The 17,824-nt window shown below is 43.1% G+C and overlaps 1 protein-coding gene across 1 annotated transcript; it reads right to left on the reverse strand.

The window, feature by feature from the left end:
- Positions 1–4,396: 4,396 nt before the first annotated feature.
- PARL (presenilin associated rhomboid like) lies at positions 4,397–17,007 on the reverse strand. The gene is made up of 10 exons (XM_051626467.1): positions 16,942–17,007; positions 16,667–16,859; positions 15,646–15,786; positions 13,054–13,102; positions 11,170–11,265; positions 9,463–9,612; positions 8,928–8,998; positions 7,495–7,596; positions 5,530–5,627; positions 4,397–4,725 (listed from the first exon to the last, which is right to left on the reverse strand). The coding sequence occupies exons 1-10, from the start codon at positions 16,992–16,994 to the stop codon at positions 4,608–4,610; spliced, it is 1,071 nt and encodes a 356-aa protein (XP_051482427.1). The 5' UTR covers positions 16,995–17,007; the 3' UTR covers positions 4,397–4,607.
- Positions 17,008–17,824: the final 817 nt, after the last annotated feature.

Below are 17,824 nucleotides of genomic sequence, written 5' to 3' on the forward strand. Positions count from 1 at the left end.
GCGGCAGCCCCTCCTCCCGCCGCCCCCTCCCCGGGAACGACACCCCCGCCCCGGGATTACGGCCGCACACGTGACCCGGCCCCGGCGAGGCTCCGTGCGGGAAGAGCCGCGGCCGCCGGACCCCCCCCGCGCCGAGCGGGGATGCGGTGCCCGGCATCCCAGTGCCTCGCCGTGCCCCCCGGCATCCCAATGCCTCGCCGTGCCCCCCGGCATCCCAGTGCCTCGCCGTGCCGCCGGGACCTGCCGCTCCCCGCCCCGCTGCCCCCGCGGCTCCCGCTGCCCCCGGGAAGCGCTGCAGCAGACCCCGCGGTTGGCATCGGCCAAGCAGGGAACGCCGCTCTGCTCCAGCGGGGGGGGGGGGCGGGGGGCGGGGGGAGCGCTGCTTAATTATAATGTCAAGTTAGCTGTAGCCATTTATGATTTGAGAAAGCGTTTTGTACAGGAAGCCTGGTGGCTTCTAAATGATCGGGATGAGAAATAGCAGCTTTGTGATGTTGGTTTCCAGTAGCTGTGTACCTCACCTAACACCCCCTCTCCTCCATTTATGGTAGCAGATGAACCACTTTTCTTTTAAAATACTGTTGTCCAAAATCCAAGCATCTGTTGTATATTTCACATATGATCCACATCATTTACTGTTTGCCAGAGACTGAAAACATCAGCTTTTCTTTGGGCATTTGTGTTCAAAATCAAACAGTCCTGGTGCAAACCCCCGAGGCTGACAGAATTACACTGGGGCTAAGTTAGGCTTTTGAAATTTGACATCTTATGTAATATGTGGCTACAGGCCATAAAGCTCCTCCACAATTCCCCATTCAGTGGGTTGTTATAGAGGAAGCTGAATCTTCCAACGGGTCAACAAATTATGAAATACAAGGCTGTAAAATGAAGAATGCAGATAAACTGAGATGCTGCCTATTAGAAAATCATTTATGTAAAGGCTAACTGGACAGGTACTTCATATTAGAATGTAACGATCTTGTTACAGGTGCTTATCTGGTAAGATCTAATAAGGAATTAATCATGCAGTGGAACTAGAAAAGCTAAGGTTTACTGCTCTAATTCAGCTGAGCAGTCTGTATCAATAGTGTATTAGCACCTCAGACTTAAGTCTAGACTTGTGCCTGCTTCTGGTGGGGAGGTGGGGCTGGAAATGTGAATATGGACTGAGGCAGAATCTCTCCTTGAGTGTTTGGCCTCTGTCTGAAACACAGTTATCATGGGATAGAAAGGAATTCCTTTGCAGATGATCCTGTTATCCTAAATGCCAGATTTGACACTTGTTGGTGCTATCTATTTTGATTTCACCCCACTGCCTGCTCCACACATGCTGGGTAGGGCAAGGAGACTCAGAAATTTCAGATAGCAATGTTTTGGTCCCCCCCCAGAAGTCTTGACACAATAACAAATGGGATATTGGATGCTGCATTTGTTGATTGGTATGCTGCATGTTGCTGGTTACTTCCAGGAGTATGCAGGGAGACATTTCTTAATTTTCTGCTGCTGTTTTTTTTCTTGAACTATTCTGCTTTATGCAGTAATTTTAAAAAAGAGATTATATTTGGGTGGTAAAGAGAAATTGATTTTGCAGTAATGGGAGAAAAGTGAACATCTGCTTTATTATGTGTTGTCACTGGCACAGTACAAGTGATGCTCTGATCCTTGTTCCTAGGCCTGACTTAGCAAAATACATTGGAGAATAAATCAGATGTCTCTGCTCTCCCTGTGCCTGCCACTTCCTAGTACTGAGTTCAGCTCTGGCACTGCACAGCTCAGAGCCCACCTACAGCATCAGGGGGTGCTTTGAGCAGCTGCTCATCATAGCTTGTAGGTTGAAATTAGCACAAAGGCTCTCTCAGATAGGGAAACCAGAAGCTGGATGAGATTAAGAAGTTGTCTGCATTTAGAAGAGATTTAGCATGATTAAAACCAGGGGAGGGTGAGGGGGGAGGAAATACTCCAACAGTAAGGCAAGCCATCAAATCAGAGAGCAGAACAGCTGTTGCTGCCAGCAATGGGGGCAGAAAGCTCAGTTTGTTCTAATGCTAAAATGGAATTTATTTCAGAGTAAATCACTACTCTGAAACAAAATATTCCTTCAACATGGAAAAGCCACAAGACTTTCTTAAAGCCACTGAAAAGGGATGGAGGATTGTGTCTCTCTACATAGATGAACCATGACTTCATACTTACTGCTGTTTTCCTACCCACAAAAACTAGCTGCTGTCACTGCCAAGTATCTGCATAATTACCACATTATATTTTTATTCATAATAAGCTCTTGGAAAAGGGGGAGAAAGTCTTTCTATGTGGTTAGGTGTGATGTTTTTTTATGTGGTTGGTTCTTGTTTTTTCTGGGTTTGGGTTTTGTTGGGGTTTTTTAATGGTGGTTTTTTTCATTAATTTCTTTGCCTTTCAAAGGTATGACTAAATCCTGAGATACTGATGTGTACTGATGCCAGGTTTTGCAAGAAGGGCATTTGTTTGCCAAAAAAGTATCTTATTTACTCTATCAAGCTGTCATAACTCCAGGCCATTCCTCGTCTGACTGAGTATTGACTTTCCTGTTGTAGTCTGAAAGTAGTTTTGGATCAGAGGTCATTTTCCTTTGGCAGAGAGTGTTGCACGAAGGCTCAGGTGCAAAATGACATGTAACTGTGGCTTATTCTTCTAGACCTGTACAATGTAATGTCCTTTAGGGTTCATACACTGCATTTCCTGCAATGTTACTCCCTGTTGCTTTCAGCCACAATCTCTAAAAAACCCTCAGTAGATACCAAAGTGTTGAAGTGACTAAGTAAGTTGTTTATCAGACAAGAGGTAAGGCAAGGAGAAGAAGGAGAAAAACATAAAGGTGGACAAAGACAACAGGTAAGTGTTAAATAGGCATAAAACCAAAACATTGTGAGCTGTGGCTTGTGAGTTGTGGCTTTTGAGCTCCTTTGGCATGAAAATACTCCCTTACAAGAAGCCTGTTCAGTGCCCATCTGCTGCTGGCAGTGCTGTGTCCAGCTGTGTGGTCAGCTGCTCTGCCAGGCAGGGCTGCACTGTGGCTCAGGCCCTAAAAACTAGCACAGTTGTCCTAAGTTTCACAGAAGTAACAAGGGAAAAGTGACAGATTAGAAACAGAAAGTCAGAAAGGAATATGAGATACTCCAACTCTTTCATTTGTTAAGTGTTGAAGTTGACAGGCACTTAGAGGAACAATTCCTCAAGTGTCTCATTTTCCAAGGGAGAAAAAAAAATTAAACTTGAGGCAGTGGCCTCATGGCAGTAAGGAGTTCACAGCAGTTCTCTATTCTGTCATTTATTACAACTGGTGCCATTAAGCATCACGTATTGTTTATCCCTACAGTAAATTTATTTTCTCCAAAGTACTGTTAGAGAGTAAAAAGGCTCAGGTTGCTTCTTGCAGATGCAGTGTGTTATTTGCCAAGTCAGTCCACCTGTATTGACTAATTGAGACTACAAGAGTGAAGGGGTTGAACCCACCACCTCGTATCTGGGCAAATTCCTCAGCCCTTTGCAAGGGGTCTGCTAGTCATCCTTGCATGAGAGGTACAGAGTAGCAACCTACCCAAAATGCAGTTTTTGTTTCTATTTGTGTAACAGGAACATTGCTCATGGTACTAACCTCAGGTTTACTTTAGCAGTTATTTTCAGTTACAGTGTTGCTGATTTCGAGCACCTCATCTATTTTTGCTGAGGCTGCGTACTTTTCTAGAATTGGAACATTCTGAACCAAATGTTACTGTTTCAAAATTCTTAAAAACCTTAAAGGAAACTAGCAACACAGAACAACTTTTTTTAAAAAGGAAAAAAATAAAGAGACTAATGCAGTAAAAGAATAGAGAAAGCAGTGTAACTCAGGGTAAAATATCCAAACCAACAGTGTCAGTAATTCTTCCACTGCACATAATTATGAAAAAGATATCATTGTAGTAAATTCTAACAACATGTGATAGCATCTTGGAGGTAAATAGAAATTAAAAACATAGGTTGAATAAGCCACAGCTGATGAATAAAGCTGGGCCATTAACCCGTATGCAAGCTTGGACAAACAATCCAGTATTGTTTCATGTATTTCAAGTGTAACATCAAAAGAGACCATTGCCTCATCCCATTCAATCTTTTCACCACTAAAGACCATTTCAGCACATGAGCCTTATGTTGAGTACAACCTGTAGAGCATGCCTTCTAGGAAAGGACCTACTGTTTGTCTGGGGGACATTAGGGCAATGTGTGATCCATTAACTTCCTCAGGTTTAAAAATAATCTTTCTAAATATTAACCAGTTGTACCCCATTTTGAAGTTTTTTCGGATAGAGCTTTTGGTCACTTCACTGGAAAGCTTTTTTTTTTATTCCTTCTTTAAAAGTGTAATGCAGACTGTTACTTCAGAAAGCAACAGGATAAAAACCTTTATTGTTCCACCTTTGTCAGAGTTCATTTTCTGTTGCTATGCATTTTTGTAACTGCAGTTTACATCAGAAGCTTCAGCGCCTTCGAAGCTTAATGTGGAGTAGCAAAAATCTTTCAAAACCAACTCCATCCCATGTCTTCAAGTAATATACCCACTTGGGTACAAGGAATCTCTAGGATTAGAATCAGTTAGATCTTCCACCTCCTCCCTTTCCTGTGTTCTTTGTCCTCATTTCATGCCAAGCTTTCACCAGTGGTTCTCTGTTCTTCCATATGAGCTCATGGCCATAAGTCACATACCACCTGAAAGAAAATACTAGTTAAAAGTAACTGAAGCTTTTTTCTGTGACTAAGGAACATGCTGATGGCTAAAATCAAGTAACTCAAATGCTTAGGATAGGAGGTAATTTCAGTTAGGCTTTTAAATGCCTACATAAAATTGTTTAAAAATGCTCTTGGCAATAAGGATACACATTAAGACAAGAATGCAATCAGGTAGAAGGGGAAAAACTCATTAGGAAACGCAGTCCAAACATGGAACAATGCAGAGCTGTTTCCTACAACTGGTTTCTAGAAGTTCTTCCCAATTAGGAAGGCTCCACACAAAGACAATGCAGCAACACTGAGAAAGGGCAGTAGAGACTGCTCAAAGAATTTTGGCCTGGGCATGTACTCACTCTGTAGCGCTTTCTAAATTGGCAATTAGAGGAAAAATACTGAGACAAAGGAATTTTCTTAGCTGTTTAATTCTAAAGTTACTTTAATTTGTCCATGCTGTGTTTTGTGAGAATCTTTTCTGCCTTGTGCCAATTTTCAGTGTGCTGGGGAGAGCAGGACAGAGCTAGCCAACCCAGGTGACAGTGACAGGACAGTATGACATCTACCCTGTCATTGTAAGGCAGTTCAGCTCAATTTCTTCCAGTTCTAAGCATTTGTTAACAGTATTTTCCATGCCATTTTATAGCACTACAAGGATAACAGTGGGTTGTCTTCAATGCTACTCAAGACAACTTTCCAAACTTCAGAGATAATGAGCAAGCAAAGAGAAAGAAAATAAAGGGTGAACTGAAATATGAAACAAACAGAAGTCAGTAAATACAGACTTACATTCCAAAGAGAGCTCCCCCAAGGTGTGCAGCATGGTCAAAAAGTCTCCAGCCTAGAGCAAGCCCTGCAGTGTCAAATGCAATGATGGCTTTTAATGCCTGCAAAGGAATAAAACATGGAATGGACAGGATCAGTCACAGCATAAAGTGGCCACTGATAACCAAGTTTCATATTCCAGCCCAGAGCAAAAATTTGGGATCAAAGACCATCCCATAACTTTTCTATCAAAGCAGTCATTGTAAAAAAAGAATCAAACAAAAACTTTTAAACCAAACTTTGTGCTATACTGTGCTGTCAAAACACAGACATGAGCAGCTACAGAGTATTGCAAATACCCTTTTTCAAATACTCAGGTATCTTCCCATCTTCATTTCTAAAACTACAAATATATTCCTGACTCAGGTCAGAATAAAAAAAAGGTTACGCTGTAAAAGACACCACAAAACACATAATGGCAACGCTGTCATTCCCTGCTTCTGACATAGCTTAGATTTATGTGCATCTCTCCTCTCAAACACAACTCTCTAGTGCATAAATTATGTCGGGCAGCAACCCTGTCCTCTTATCTGATGTAAATTGATCATCACACCCTTCCAAATGACACATCTGCTGAAAGGCAGAAAATCCACCATAACTGGAATTATGCAAAAATTTACTAAACACTTCATTCCAAAAACACCTGCAGATTAAATGTTAGGATGAAATGTTACTATAAGTAGGATTTCTCTCCTTAAGCATATGTGTTAGGATAGCAGCTATATTGCTACATTGGCTTGTTTACTTTAAAAGCAGATTTACAGTATATGTAATGTAGGCTAAGGGAGTAGATAAAGTTTAGAAATGTAAGTACATAGTAGGGCTAAAATGATTCCAACATTTATGCTGCAATAGCCAATGTTGCTCCTGTATTACTGTTGTAATTTTCACTTCCTCATGGCACTGCTCCCTGTGGTTCTGAATATTTCTACTTTGTTCATGTTTTTTTAAGAAAGCTGCAGTTCTAGGGTTCCATGCATAAAAACAGGTCCTCAAGCAGAAGTGCAAGAAAAACATGAAGGCTACATCTAACAACACTTATTAAATCTGTAAGCTTCACTCACCAAAAATATATATCTCATGATCTTGAAATTACAAATCATAGGGTGGTTTGGGTTGGAAGGGACCTTAAAGATCCTCTAGTTCCAACCCCCCTGCATGGGACACCTCCCACTGGACCAGCTTGCTCAAAGTCCCACCCAACCTGGCCAAAGTTTAATTGCTTTAAGTAGAAGAGTAAAATAAAGTAGTGGACCAAAGATGACTGATTAACTTACTGAAGTAAGTTAGGATATACATGAGAAGCTTTTCTTAAATGGGGTAGTGGGTGTGCTTGAAATGAAACAGAAAAAGAAGTCCTGGTATTACACTTAAAGAAAAGCCTCAGTAGTTTCATTTTAATCCCAACAGTGTTATGAAAAGTATCAAAAAATGGTATCCAAATAAGGAGGCAGGTATTCCTCCAGAGCTGGAATGTTAATTCCCTTGAAAAATGATACTGTTTTTTCCATCTTGTTGGTAAGTTTTTGTTAAGAAAGAGTGTATCAACATTAGATTAGCCTGTAAAAAGTGCTTCTAGAAAAACTATCACCCTAGGAACACTATCACTAGGAGCAGCATTTGTGTGCACATTTCCTCAGACAGGTGAAGCCAAGTCCCTCCCCTCTTCTTTGACTTCTTAATGTCAATTTTAAACAGACCCATGGGGGTAGAATTTTAAGAAAATTCTAAATTCACTCCACACTTGTGTAATGACCATGTCAGGCTGTGACAATTCCAAATCTCTTTCCAGGACTTCCATGCCCTGTATTGTCTTTCAAAATAAAATTAACAGCTTAGAAACACAAAGAGGACACATGCTCAGATAATGGAGACATATGGGGAAAATGTTTTAAGAGTAGGATTTCTTTGAAATGGAAAGGCACTTACGCTTCCTGCTGTAAATGTGAACATTGGAAGGAATATGATGGCTAGTTTTGCTTCTGGCATCTTTGTACATACGGCTGCAAGGACAGTCATTATAGCTCCTGACTGGAAACACATTAAAATACAGGAAAGTAAGCTGAGTTGTTACATAAGGGAAAATGTATTTTTCTGTGTGTGAACCCGTTTTCCTTTCACCTTTTATTTTCAAATGCAACCTTCAAATGAAGTGGTAAATCTCAAAAGTGCAAAGCACCACAGCAAAGTTCAGAAAAAAACCCCACAAAACAAGACACCCTTAATTTCAGTATCTGAAACTATAAATACTGAAAAAGAATACCCCATAGGTAGTCTTACAAGAAATAATCACCCTGATTTTTAAGATGACAATTTATATTCATGTACTTTTTTTCCCAGTAAAGCCTAGAAATCTAACATATTAATGAAAACAGATGAAGGGAATCATTCTGAAGCTTGTATCAAAACAAGGAAAGTAACAGATGGACAGAACAAGAAATGTTTTGTCAATGAAACAAGCAGTTCCCTGGTCTGTACTAAACTGACCAAGGGCTTTTGTATCCATGAAATCTCTCAATGGAATGGCTGTGAATACAGTGAACTAATGCAATGTGTGGCAATTTCAGTAAGTTCAGATCAATAAGACTAATGGGAAATAACTTGCTCCAGATATAGTTTATTGACCCTATAAAGGAACAATACATAGACAGCACTATAAAACTTGGGGACTGCTCATCAGATTTTTTTCATTCCAGTTGGGAATTAAGAATCTGACTTTTGGCTTTTATCAAAATTACTTGGTAAAGTCAGTTAAGAAGCCTTTAAAACTTGGCAGCTGGCTAAGTTATAGCCTCAAACTTTTATAGCAAGTGAAATGTTTTAAAATTTTCTACTAAGAATACTTGTAAAGGACAGACAACCATAACACCTCCTCAGCCTGCTTCAGTTCTTTCATACTGTGAGAATTCTGGCAGCAGTGCTGCCCTTTCTGCACAGCATACCCTACAACTTCCAGTAGCATCACATGCTGATTCTATTTGTCTGATTACATTATCTCTTTCTAAAGTATTTTATTTTCAATTAGAGAACACTGTGATAGACAATTATGCAATAACATTTATGTAATAATTTACAGAACTGAACTATCTGCTCAGTGACAAGAGGTCCTGCTGTGAAGTACTCATAATTTATAAGTCATTAGCATTAAGTGGCATTAGTTCTGGGCTGCTGCTACAAGAGTTATTTGAAGAACAGGAGAATTGTTACACAGGATTCACTGCCTGGTTACTTTGTTTTGGTGAAGTTTCCTATCTTCCACTATATTCTTGGCTTGCAAGCAGGTTAAAGAACATGGGAGGGTGTTGGTTAATGGTGGCTTCAGAGATCAATGTGTAAGGTCTCTCAAATTCTGAGATACTTACAGCTCCAAGGGATGGTTCAAACCTTCCAGTGGCCATTTTAGCAATGTAACTGACAAAAGTGGAGATAACCCCTAGAAAGGAAAAATGGCTATTGGAGACAATGCAGGCAAGCATCAGAAAGGACAACAGTGTTATCTGTACAGCTTCCTGAAGAAGCTACTGTGTAGGTGGTGTGCTTTGGGTTTTTTGTGTTTTGGTTTTTTTTGAGAGGGAGATGTTTGTTATAACTGGAATTAACTGTCACCTTTCCCCATGAAACTCCCATGAGTCTGTGTTAAGAGCTAGTTTATGCTGGTAGCCAAGTATGACTTAAAATGAGACACTTGTATTGTCATGGTATTTTGAAGCCAGATATCCTAAACCCACCAGAGTTCTGTGTAACAGCAATTAAGTACTGCAGTCAGTATAAAGCAATGTGTGGGATGGAATGATGGCCATCTGTCATCACATAGCTACTAACCATGCATGGGCTTTCCTTGCATGAATAGATACTTGTATTTTTTAAGTATTGTAAATATATATATATAAAAATTACCTGCAGAAAGATACACTGCCATGAACTGCTCACATCCCAGAAGAGAGACAATGCTGCTGGAAAAACTCCATAAAACATACATATTTGCTGCCATGTGGAATAGAGAGAAGTGACTGAATGTAGAGAGCAGCATGGGAGAACACACAGCTCCTACAAAAGAGAAAACAATGAAAAAAACCACATTTTAATTGGCTTCAACTTACATAGAAATTGCTCAAGACATACTGTAGGCTAATTATGCTTGGAATTCTCAAACACAAGCAATGTAAGTAATAAACCCAGAAATGCAACAAATATCAAATTCCATGTAATACCTTTTGAAAGGTAGATGTGCAAGCTGTACAAACAACTGCTTCAGAAAGTCTTAATTACCTACTGGATAATGTTTAAAATGAGGTTTCAGTTAGACACTAGGAAGAACTTATTTAGTGTGAAGGTGGTGAGACACTGCAGTGGGTTGCCTAGGGAAGCTGTGGAAGCTTCATCCCTGGAAGTGTTCAAGGGCAGGATGGATGGGACACTGAGCAACCTGGTCTAGTGGGAGGTGTCCCTGCCCATGCAGGGGGGTTGGATCTAGGTGATCTTTAAGGTCCCTTCCAACCCAAAACATTCTATGATTCTATGATTTATATTACAGCATGTCTCCTTTGCTTTGGGAAGGAAAATTACATTTTATTTACATAGGTATATGGTGAAAGATTTTTAATATGAGCATCTATATAAAATTATTTAGCTACAGAACAATTAACTAATTTTTTCAAAAAGCTACTAGTTCTCCTCAGCAGCCTTGAAAATGCAAAAAAAAGCCAATTAGCAGGTTTAAAGGTGAACATTGTTTAAAACAGGATGTTGGGGGTGACTGATGCTCAAATCTGGCTAACAGCCATCTCTAGCTTTGGAGTGTGTGTGGGGAATTGGTTGAGTTCCCACTTTTTCAGCAGAAATTAAAAGGATAGCAGAAAGTACTCTCCAAACGTTTTTTTCATCCTTTTTTTTTTTTTTTCCTCTACTGTAGAAATTAAAACTAATTGTTCTGCCATTAAATACCAGTAGCTTGCTTTCCTAACTTAGCCTCTTCAAAGCATTTCACACACAGTAAAAGCCAAGTTTTTGTGTGTTTTGCTGTGACCCAAAGCAGCTTTGAAAGAAGGACTCCATACACAACAGACTAATGCTTGTCTATTGACAAAAGTACACATGCATGTGACTGATGACTGTTCTAGCTGCATCCCACAGAGAATTAAAGGAAAAAAAAAAAATCACATTTGAGACTATTTTTTGAATGGCAATACTTAGTGTAATTTAGTTTCTTCCTTCCCAAAGACTGGCATGATTAGCATTCTGTCCAGGAAAGCAGTGACATCACTTAGAGTGGGACCTCCTCACCTTTACAGAGGCAGGAGCTGCATTCCACTGAATGCAGAAAGAGGCCAGACATGAGGCAAACAGCTTTGACATTACAATATTTAGAAAAGAAAGTGAGTGTGGTTTTGTTTCCTTTTGTTTCCATCAATCCATTACTTCTAGCTTTTTTCCCCTAGGAAGTGTTTTCTGCCTGGACAAAATTATGTATTTGGGCATGACAGAGATTGCTTGTGGGTGATAGAGCTGCAGTTAAGCCATGTGCCATCCAAAGCTTTTGCAGTATGAGGAGAGGGTTTATTACATGCCAGTGTAGAGAAGTCCTCCAAATTACTGTTCACTTACTGGAGGATGGATCTGAGGTGAAATAGGTAAACATAATCCGTCGCATACCAGGCAGCCTCCATAAACAGAATACGAAGACATTTGCAGCTATAATACCTATTAAGGGGGAAAAAAAAAGAGGATAAAAAGAACTCATGAATGTAACATGCCATAATGCTTACTGTGAACAAGCATTCAATTACAAGAATCATACCTTTTTTTCACTATTTAATTAAAACAGTATCTACTTCTGACTTTAAAAAGAATTTAGAAAAAGCAAAAGAAATATACTGAAAGCTGTATTTATATAGTGGAAGTCTTTCAGAAATATGCCATTTAATTGCACCTGTTTTAACGTATGATGTAGTGATTGAATGCAACAATCCAGAAGACCTGCACTTAAAGACATTCAAGCTATGGTTTCAAAATTCAGTTCTACTGTAGAAACAATGAAACAAGAGCCAGCTGAAGAGGTCCCATTTCTTGCCTCTCCAGCTGCTTATTCCCAAATGCCACCAATCTGCTGCACAATTCCATTTAACTGTGCATGGAAACTAAGGAAAGCACAGAGACACCCAGTACACGTCCCTTCCATTTTCTGGGGAGGTTTGGGTTTGAGGTAATTGTAAAAATACTGTTCAGAGACGGAGCATAAAAAGTTGAGTTGTGACTGCTAAGGCACAGATACCTTTGGGAGATGGCAAATGCACAGCTTTTTACGTCACAGATTTTTTTGCAATCTTATTTCAGTCTAAATATGAATGTAAATAATGAAACACATAATGATGCCAAGCTACTGTTTCATGTTTAAACTGCCTTCTTTATTTCTATCCAAGCATGTAGGTGTTTAAAATGTTTTTATAATAGCTAGAAACATTAAAGGGGAAAATAATTGTGCTTCCTTTACAGAATGGTAAATGTCATAATTATTCTCTATATGAAGTTTGCAACAAAATATGAGAACTGTGAAAAACTAAGATACATATATCCCAGAACTAAAGTTTTAATAGAACTCTTCTTTTGGCACTCCATCCTATTCCACTATGCTCTTTTGTTAGAAGAAACATTTTCCTGCATGCTACCCCAAAATGTTACAGAACTCAGCAATTTCAGTACATTAAACCCAGCCTTGTTATGGAAATCAGAGGCAAGCATCCAAATTGGCTCAGGGTTTACCAGCTAGAGTTTATATTGCTTATTAGATGAACTTGATGCTGAGGGCTGCTCTAGGGGCTACAGAGTATGACTCTTCACCCTCCCCTGCCCCAGTACAGCACTTGTACCTGTACTGTCAATTGGCTTGCATGTTGGAGAGCAATTTCAAAGCATTGTACAAAACTTCCTGACAGGAGTTGTTGGCATGTAGAACATATAAAAACAGATACAGCTTAGCTACTTTATGTAGATTTTAATCAAGTTCTCATCAATTTCTTTCCACATATTATAATTTTTTTTGGGATTTCAAGTGATGTTAGGCTAACCAATCAAAGCTACATCACAACCAAAGGAAAGCTCACAAGAGAGCTGCTTCTTATTTGTAACACTATGTATGTATATAAAATAGCAAAAAATTATCAGGGAGTTTTATTTCCACGTAGCAGAGGAATACATATACTCATATTCCATCTAAAAGCATTTGCTGTTTTTCACAGTTCCTGAGGAGGAAGATTCCAGCTCATCCTCCCCACTCTCCCACACAGATGCACGGGTGTTTTGTTGTGCATACAAAAAATAGCATGTGAGAAGCAAGTGTAGCAGACATAGTCTATGTGCAGGTCTAAGTTTACACATGCTTTGTGCCTAACAACCTAAATGTGGTATGAAAGCCATCTGTTTGAACATACTGTACCTGTTTGCCATATTTCTCTTCCTGTGAATGTCTAATACTTGTAAGCTAACACAAACCTGTCACAGTTCGCTGACCCTCAGTCAGGCTGTTCCACCAGCTGTTCACCTGAAATGGAATAGTTGTGCATCAGTGCCACTGTAGAGTATTTGCAATTTCAGTCACACAAAGTTCTACCTTTTTAAGAATGGAAAGCATTTGTTTGAAATCTGTTAAGCAAATAGATTTCAAACATGTTTATTTCTGATGGGTTTAGCTTTTCAAGTTGGCATGGCCTTACTTACGAATAGATATCTACCCTCCTTCTCATAAAATACCCCAACATAGATCAAGAGTTTCTTCAAAAAGAAAGGGGTTGTATCCTTCTACACAACCCCATGGGTTAACCTCTGGTTGTACTAGACAAGGATCTAGCCCATAATGCTTCCTTTAGCAGATTAGCCAAAGTTAGCATAAACCCTGCCTTGACTGAGCCTCACCCTAATGCTGTCTAACATCACACCACCCACCTTGGAGAGATTCCACTTTTGTGCCAGGGTCACTTTTGCAGAGGTGGCTCACAAGATGTGGAATCCATTCCCCCTTGCGTCCAGCTCACCCAGCCCTCCTCCAAGTTTAAAACCCCTGAAAAAGTTTATTTTGAGTGCAGTCAGCCCACAGACAAATTCCACCCCTCTTTCCCTTCCTCAGCTTTCAGAGTAATTTTGGACAAATATTTTACTGACAGCTCAATGACCATCCAACCATACTGATGGGGACAATGTCATAAAAATTATCTGTAGGTTGGGGGCAGGGGGAAATAATGCTGTATGAACAAATAATTCATTATTTGATATCAAAATAACAACTTAATTGTATATTTTTTTATTTCTCTGGCACCTGATGCAGCTGCTGGGATTTCCTACAAAGTTCTCCAGTATAAAAACACTAAACAAGTAAGATTTTCCTAAAATACAAGAAGCACATGTTCTCAGAAGCTGTTGAGAGATCCTGAACTTTTAAAAATGGAACTTAGCAGTAGAAGATGGGGATTATGAGTTTAACCCTATTAACAACAGGGCAGTTTTGGTTTATATTTTTATAGCTAAGCAACAGATCCTCCCCTTCAGGTTTTGAAGGAAGACAAAAGTATAAACAGAAAATTATTTAAAATATTAATTGGCAATCATAATCTCACCTGCAGTTCATATATACAGAGCAAGAAAGCATGCTGCACTAGGCCCGAGTTGACACCAGGATAGTTAATTTTCTTTATAGCAGCTCAAACATGGTGCTGTGCTTTAGATTTTTGTCCAAAACCGTACTGATGACACACGAATGTTCTCAGTTTTGCTGAACAGTGTTTGCACAGCATCAAGACCTTTTCTGTCTCTCACTCTGCCCCTGCAGTGAATAGACTGGGGGTGCACAGTAGGCTGGGAGGGGACACACAACTGGGCAGATGACCCAAACTAACCAAAGAGATATTCCCTACCAGATAATGTCATGCGCAGCAATAAAAGGGAAAAGAGAGGATTTTAGGAGGTTAAGTCATCTTCTGCTCATGAACTGGGTGGGTATTGGTCTGTTTACAGGAGATGGTGAGTGATTGCCTTTGTATCACTTATTTTTTTACTCTCTTTTCTCACTTACCCTTCATTTACTAAACAATATTTTTGTTGATGTTTTATCTTTACCTCCCCCCAGGTTTTCTTGCTATTATTCCTCCTTTCCTCTTCCCCCCTCCCACTGGGGGTTTGTGAGGAAGTGAGTGAGCAGCTGTGTGGTGCTTAGCTGTCCACCAGGGTTAACCCACAGCACATGCCCATTTCAAAAGAAGCTCCACAGTGCACACAATGCACACGACAAAAAACAGCTCCACACACAGCTCAGCTTCCCTTGGACAAGCAGACCTGAAAGAGTAATCAAGCCTGATCTACCACAAACCTCAGCAGTAACATTGAAACAAGCATAAACCAGACATAAATGTTTAGTTTAGTTTAAAATGCACTTAATTGAAAACTAAATGACTGACACTTTCAGGATGTCAACTAAATTTCTTAACAAGTCCTGGAGCACCTAAGTTCCTACTGCCCAAACTCCAAAGTATTTGCATAGAAATGTCAGTTCTCATGAAGAAAAAAAAACACCTCTGACCCCTCATTATTTCTGAAGTACAGGTTGAAAATAAAAATGTTTCAGAAGCTAGATAATTAAAAATTTTTATGCTTGAGGTTCAGAAGGTTTTATGTTTGAGATTAAGCTAGCTCTGTCCCCTTTGAGAGTTCTTGTTCACTTTGGAGAACACTTAGGCATAGCAAGAATAGAATATTTTTAGAGTGACAAAGAAAAAGTACGTAGTTTAGGTATACAAGCTACTGTTACTACTACTACAAACTACTCTTCCCTGCATTTCAGGGTGAAGATGGTATTTTTCTCCAGTATAGCTTTTGCAGTTAGTTTTCTAGAACTAATTCTGTCCATTTTTTTCTTGTAAGGAAACGTATCTGCTGTAGTTTGCTGAGAGCCTAGAGTTCCTTCACGTTATAAATCAGGTTAAACAGGCCAAGTCTGTGTTGTACAAGTGATGCACCAGAGGAAAGATGCACTCATGCTTCATGCTTTGCAGGGACCCACCCGTGTGCGAACGAGCCGGGCCTGGCTCCGTGTACCTGCTTTCTGAAGTCCCCCCTCTTCTGCGGCCGTATTTTATCCAACCAGTCTGCCCGAGCTTCCTCAAAATAGGTCTGGACCCGCGACTTGAGCGACTCATACTGCCAGATGGCGGCGGATCCGAAGGCAGAGCCTGTGAACTGGGAGATATTGGATAAAGGGACTGGCTTGTCTTAGAAACAGTGTGACCAGCAGAAGTAGGGAGGTGATTGCACTGGTGAGGCCACACCTGGAGTGTTGTGTCCAGTTTTGGGCACCTCAATTCAAGAGGGGCCTCGAGGCGCTGGAGCAAGGACAGAGGAGGCAATGGGGAAGGGCTTGGAGAATAAATCTTATGAAGAAGGCTTGAAGGAGCTGGGAATGTTTAGTTTGAGGAAGAGGAGGCTGAGGGGAGACCTCATCAGTCTCTACAACTACCTGAAAGGTCATTGTAGAGAGGTTAGTGCTGGTCTCTTCTCACAGGTAATTAGCGACAGAACAAGAGGGAAGGGCTTCAAGCTGCAACAGGGCAGGTTTAGACTGGACACGAGGAAGGATTTTTTCCCAGAAAGAGTGGTCAGACACTGGAACAGGCTGCCCAGGGAGGTGGTGGAGTCACCATCCCTGGGTGTGTTTAAGGGTCGTTTGGATGCGGTGTTGGTGGAGATGGTTTAGGGGAGAACTTTGTAGAGCAGGGGTGATGGTTGGACTCGGTGATCCCGGGGGGCTTTTCCAACCTGAACAGCTCTATGATGCTAAGACACGAGCTCAGGTTGCCCAGAGAAACTGGATTCCCCTCCCTGGGGGGGATGGGGGGTGGACGGGGCTGGGAGCAGCCTGGGCTGGCGGGAGGTGCCCCTGCCCGTGCGGGGGGGCTGGGACGAGATGATGTTTAAGGTCTTTTCCAGCCCAAGCCAGCCTGCGATCCCGCGGAGGCTACAGGGAACACACCGGCCCGAGCCCGGGCCCGGGTGGCTCGGCCGGGGCACCCGCTGCCCGCCCTGCCCGCGCCGGGCCCCGCTCCCCGCGGCCCCAACTCACCCCCACGGCGAAGAGGAGCGGCCTGAGCAGGCGGCGCGGCGCGGGGCGCCCGGCGGGCGGCGGCGGCGGCGGGAAGAGGCTGCGGCGGCGGGGCGGCGGGGCGGGCCGCGCCTCGGCGGCGGGGACGGGCGGCTCCTCGGGCCGCGGCCGCACCCGGCGGAAGCCCTGCCGCGGCTCCAGCAGCACCGCTAGTCTGCGGGGGAGAGACGCGGACCGTCAGCCCCGCCGCCATCCCCCCCCTCCCCGGCCGCCCTCCCGCCCCGTCCCGCCGGTACCTGCGCGGCCGCGGGCCCCCGCACCGCCACGGGCCCCCGCACCGCCACGCCATCTTGGCGCCTCCCCGCGCGCCGAGCGCTTCCGGGGCAGCCGGCCGCCATCTTGCGGGCGCGGCGGGGATGGCGGGAGGGGGGGGTCCCGGGGATGGGGGGGATCCCGGGGATGGGGGGGGGTCCCGGGGGTCCCGGGGCTGCCCGGCACGGCGGGGCCGCCCCCGCGGCCGGAGCTTGGCGCTGCTCCCGGTCGCCGTGCCCAGGGCAGGATTCCCAGCAGCTCCGCGGCTGCTGCCGGCCGTGCCCGCGCGCGTCCCGCCCGGGCCGCCATGTCGGGAGGGTCTTCCCGGCATGATGAGTGTGGCGGCCCATCCGCAGCCCGGGCCCCCCTGCCGAGTGGCGCCGGCCACGTGCCATGAGGGACTTTAATGGATTTTAATGTATTATTTTCTCTGGAAGCCTTCTGGAACAGACAGGACCCGCCTCCCAGCCGAGGGCTCAGCCCGCAGCAGTCGGGATGCCGGGAGGCTGAGGCTGCTGCTCAGACCTGCCTGGGTCCCCCGTGTGGCTGCGTTTTGCCTCAGCAGTTTTCCTCACCTCCCCTCGGCCCTGCTTCACCTCAGCCGGCTGCCCCGGCAAGGGCCGCGGGTGGCTGGGCAGCCTGAGGCAGCAGCTCCGGCCCCGCCGAGGCCTGGTGAGGCCCCGGGCTGGCAGAGCAGGCCCTGCCCGGCCACGCCGGGAACACCGACACCTTCGTGGTGTTCAGTGGACAAAGAACACAGATATGTTTGCTTTGGAAAGGACTTGTAGTTGGTAAGTTTCGAAAAGTTGCACCCACATCTCTGATTATCCACGCGGCTGTGGAGAAGCTGATGGGGTAGCCAAGCAG

Source organism: Apus apus, chromosome 8 (assembly GCF_020740795.1).
Source record: "Apus apus isolate bApuApu2 chromosome 8, bApuApu2.pri.cur, whole genome shotgun sequence".
NCBI classification, from domain to species: domain Eukaryota; kingdom Metazoa; phylum Chordata; class Aves; order Apodiformes; family Apodidae; genus Apus; species Apus apus.

Excerpts from the sequence above, each read along its gene's own strand:
- PARL (XM_051626467.1), bottom strand. The coding sequence starts at position 16,994 with ATGGCGTGGCGGTGCGGGGGCCCGTGGCGGTGCGGGGGCCCGCGGCCG. Across the intron at positions 16,860-16,941 it reads GGGGGCCCGCGGCCGCGCAG|ACTAGCGGTGCTGCTGGAGC; the intron begins GTACCGGCGGGA and ends TCTCCCCCGCAG. Across the intron at positions 7,597-8,927 it reads TTGAACCATCCCTTGGAGCT|TCAGGAGCTATAATGACTGT; the intron begins GTAAGTATCTCA and ends ATGTGTTTCCAG.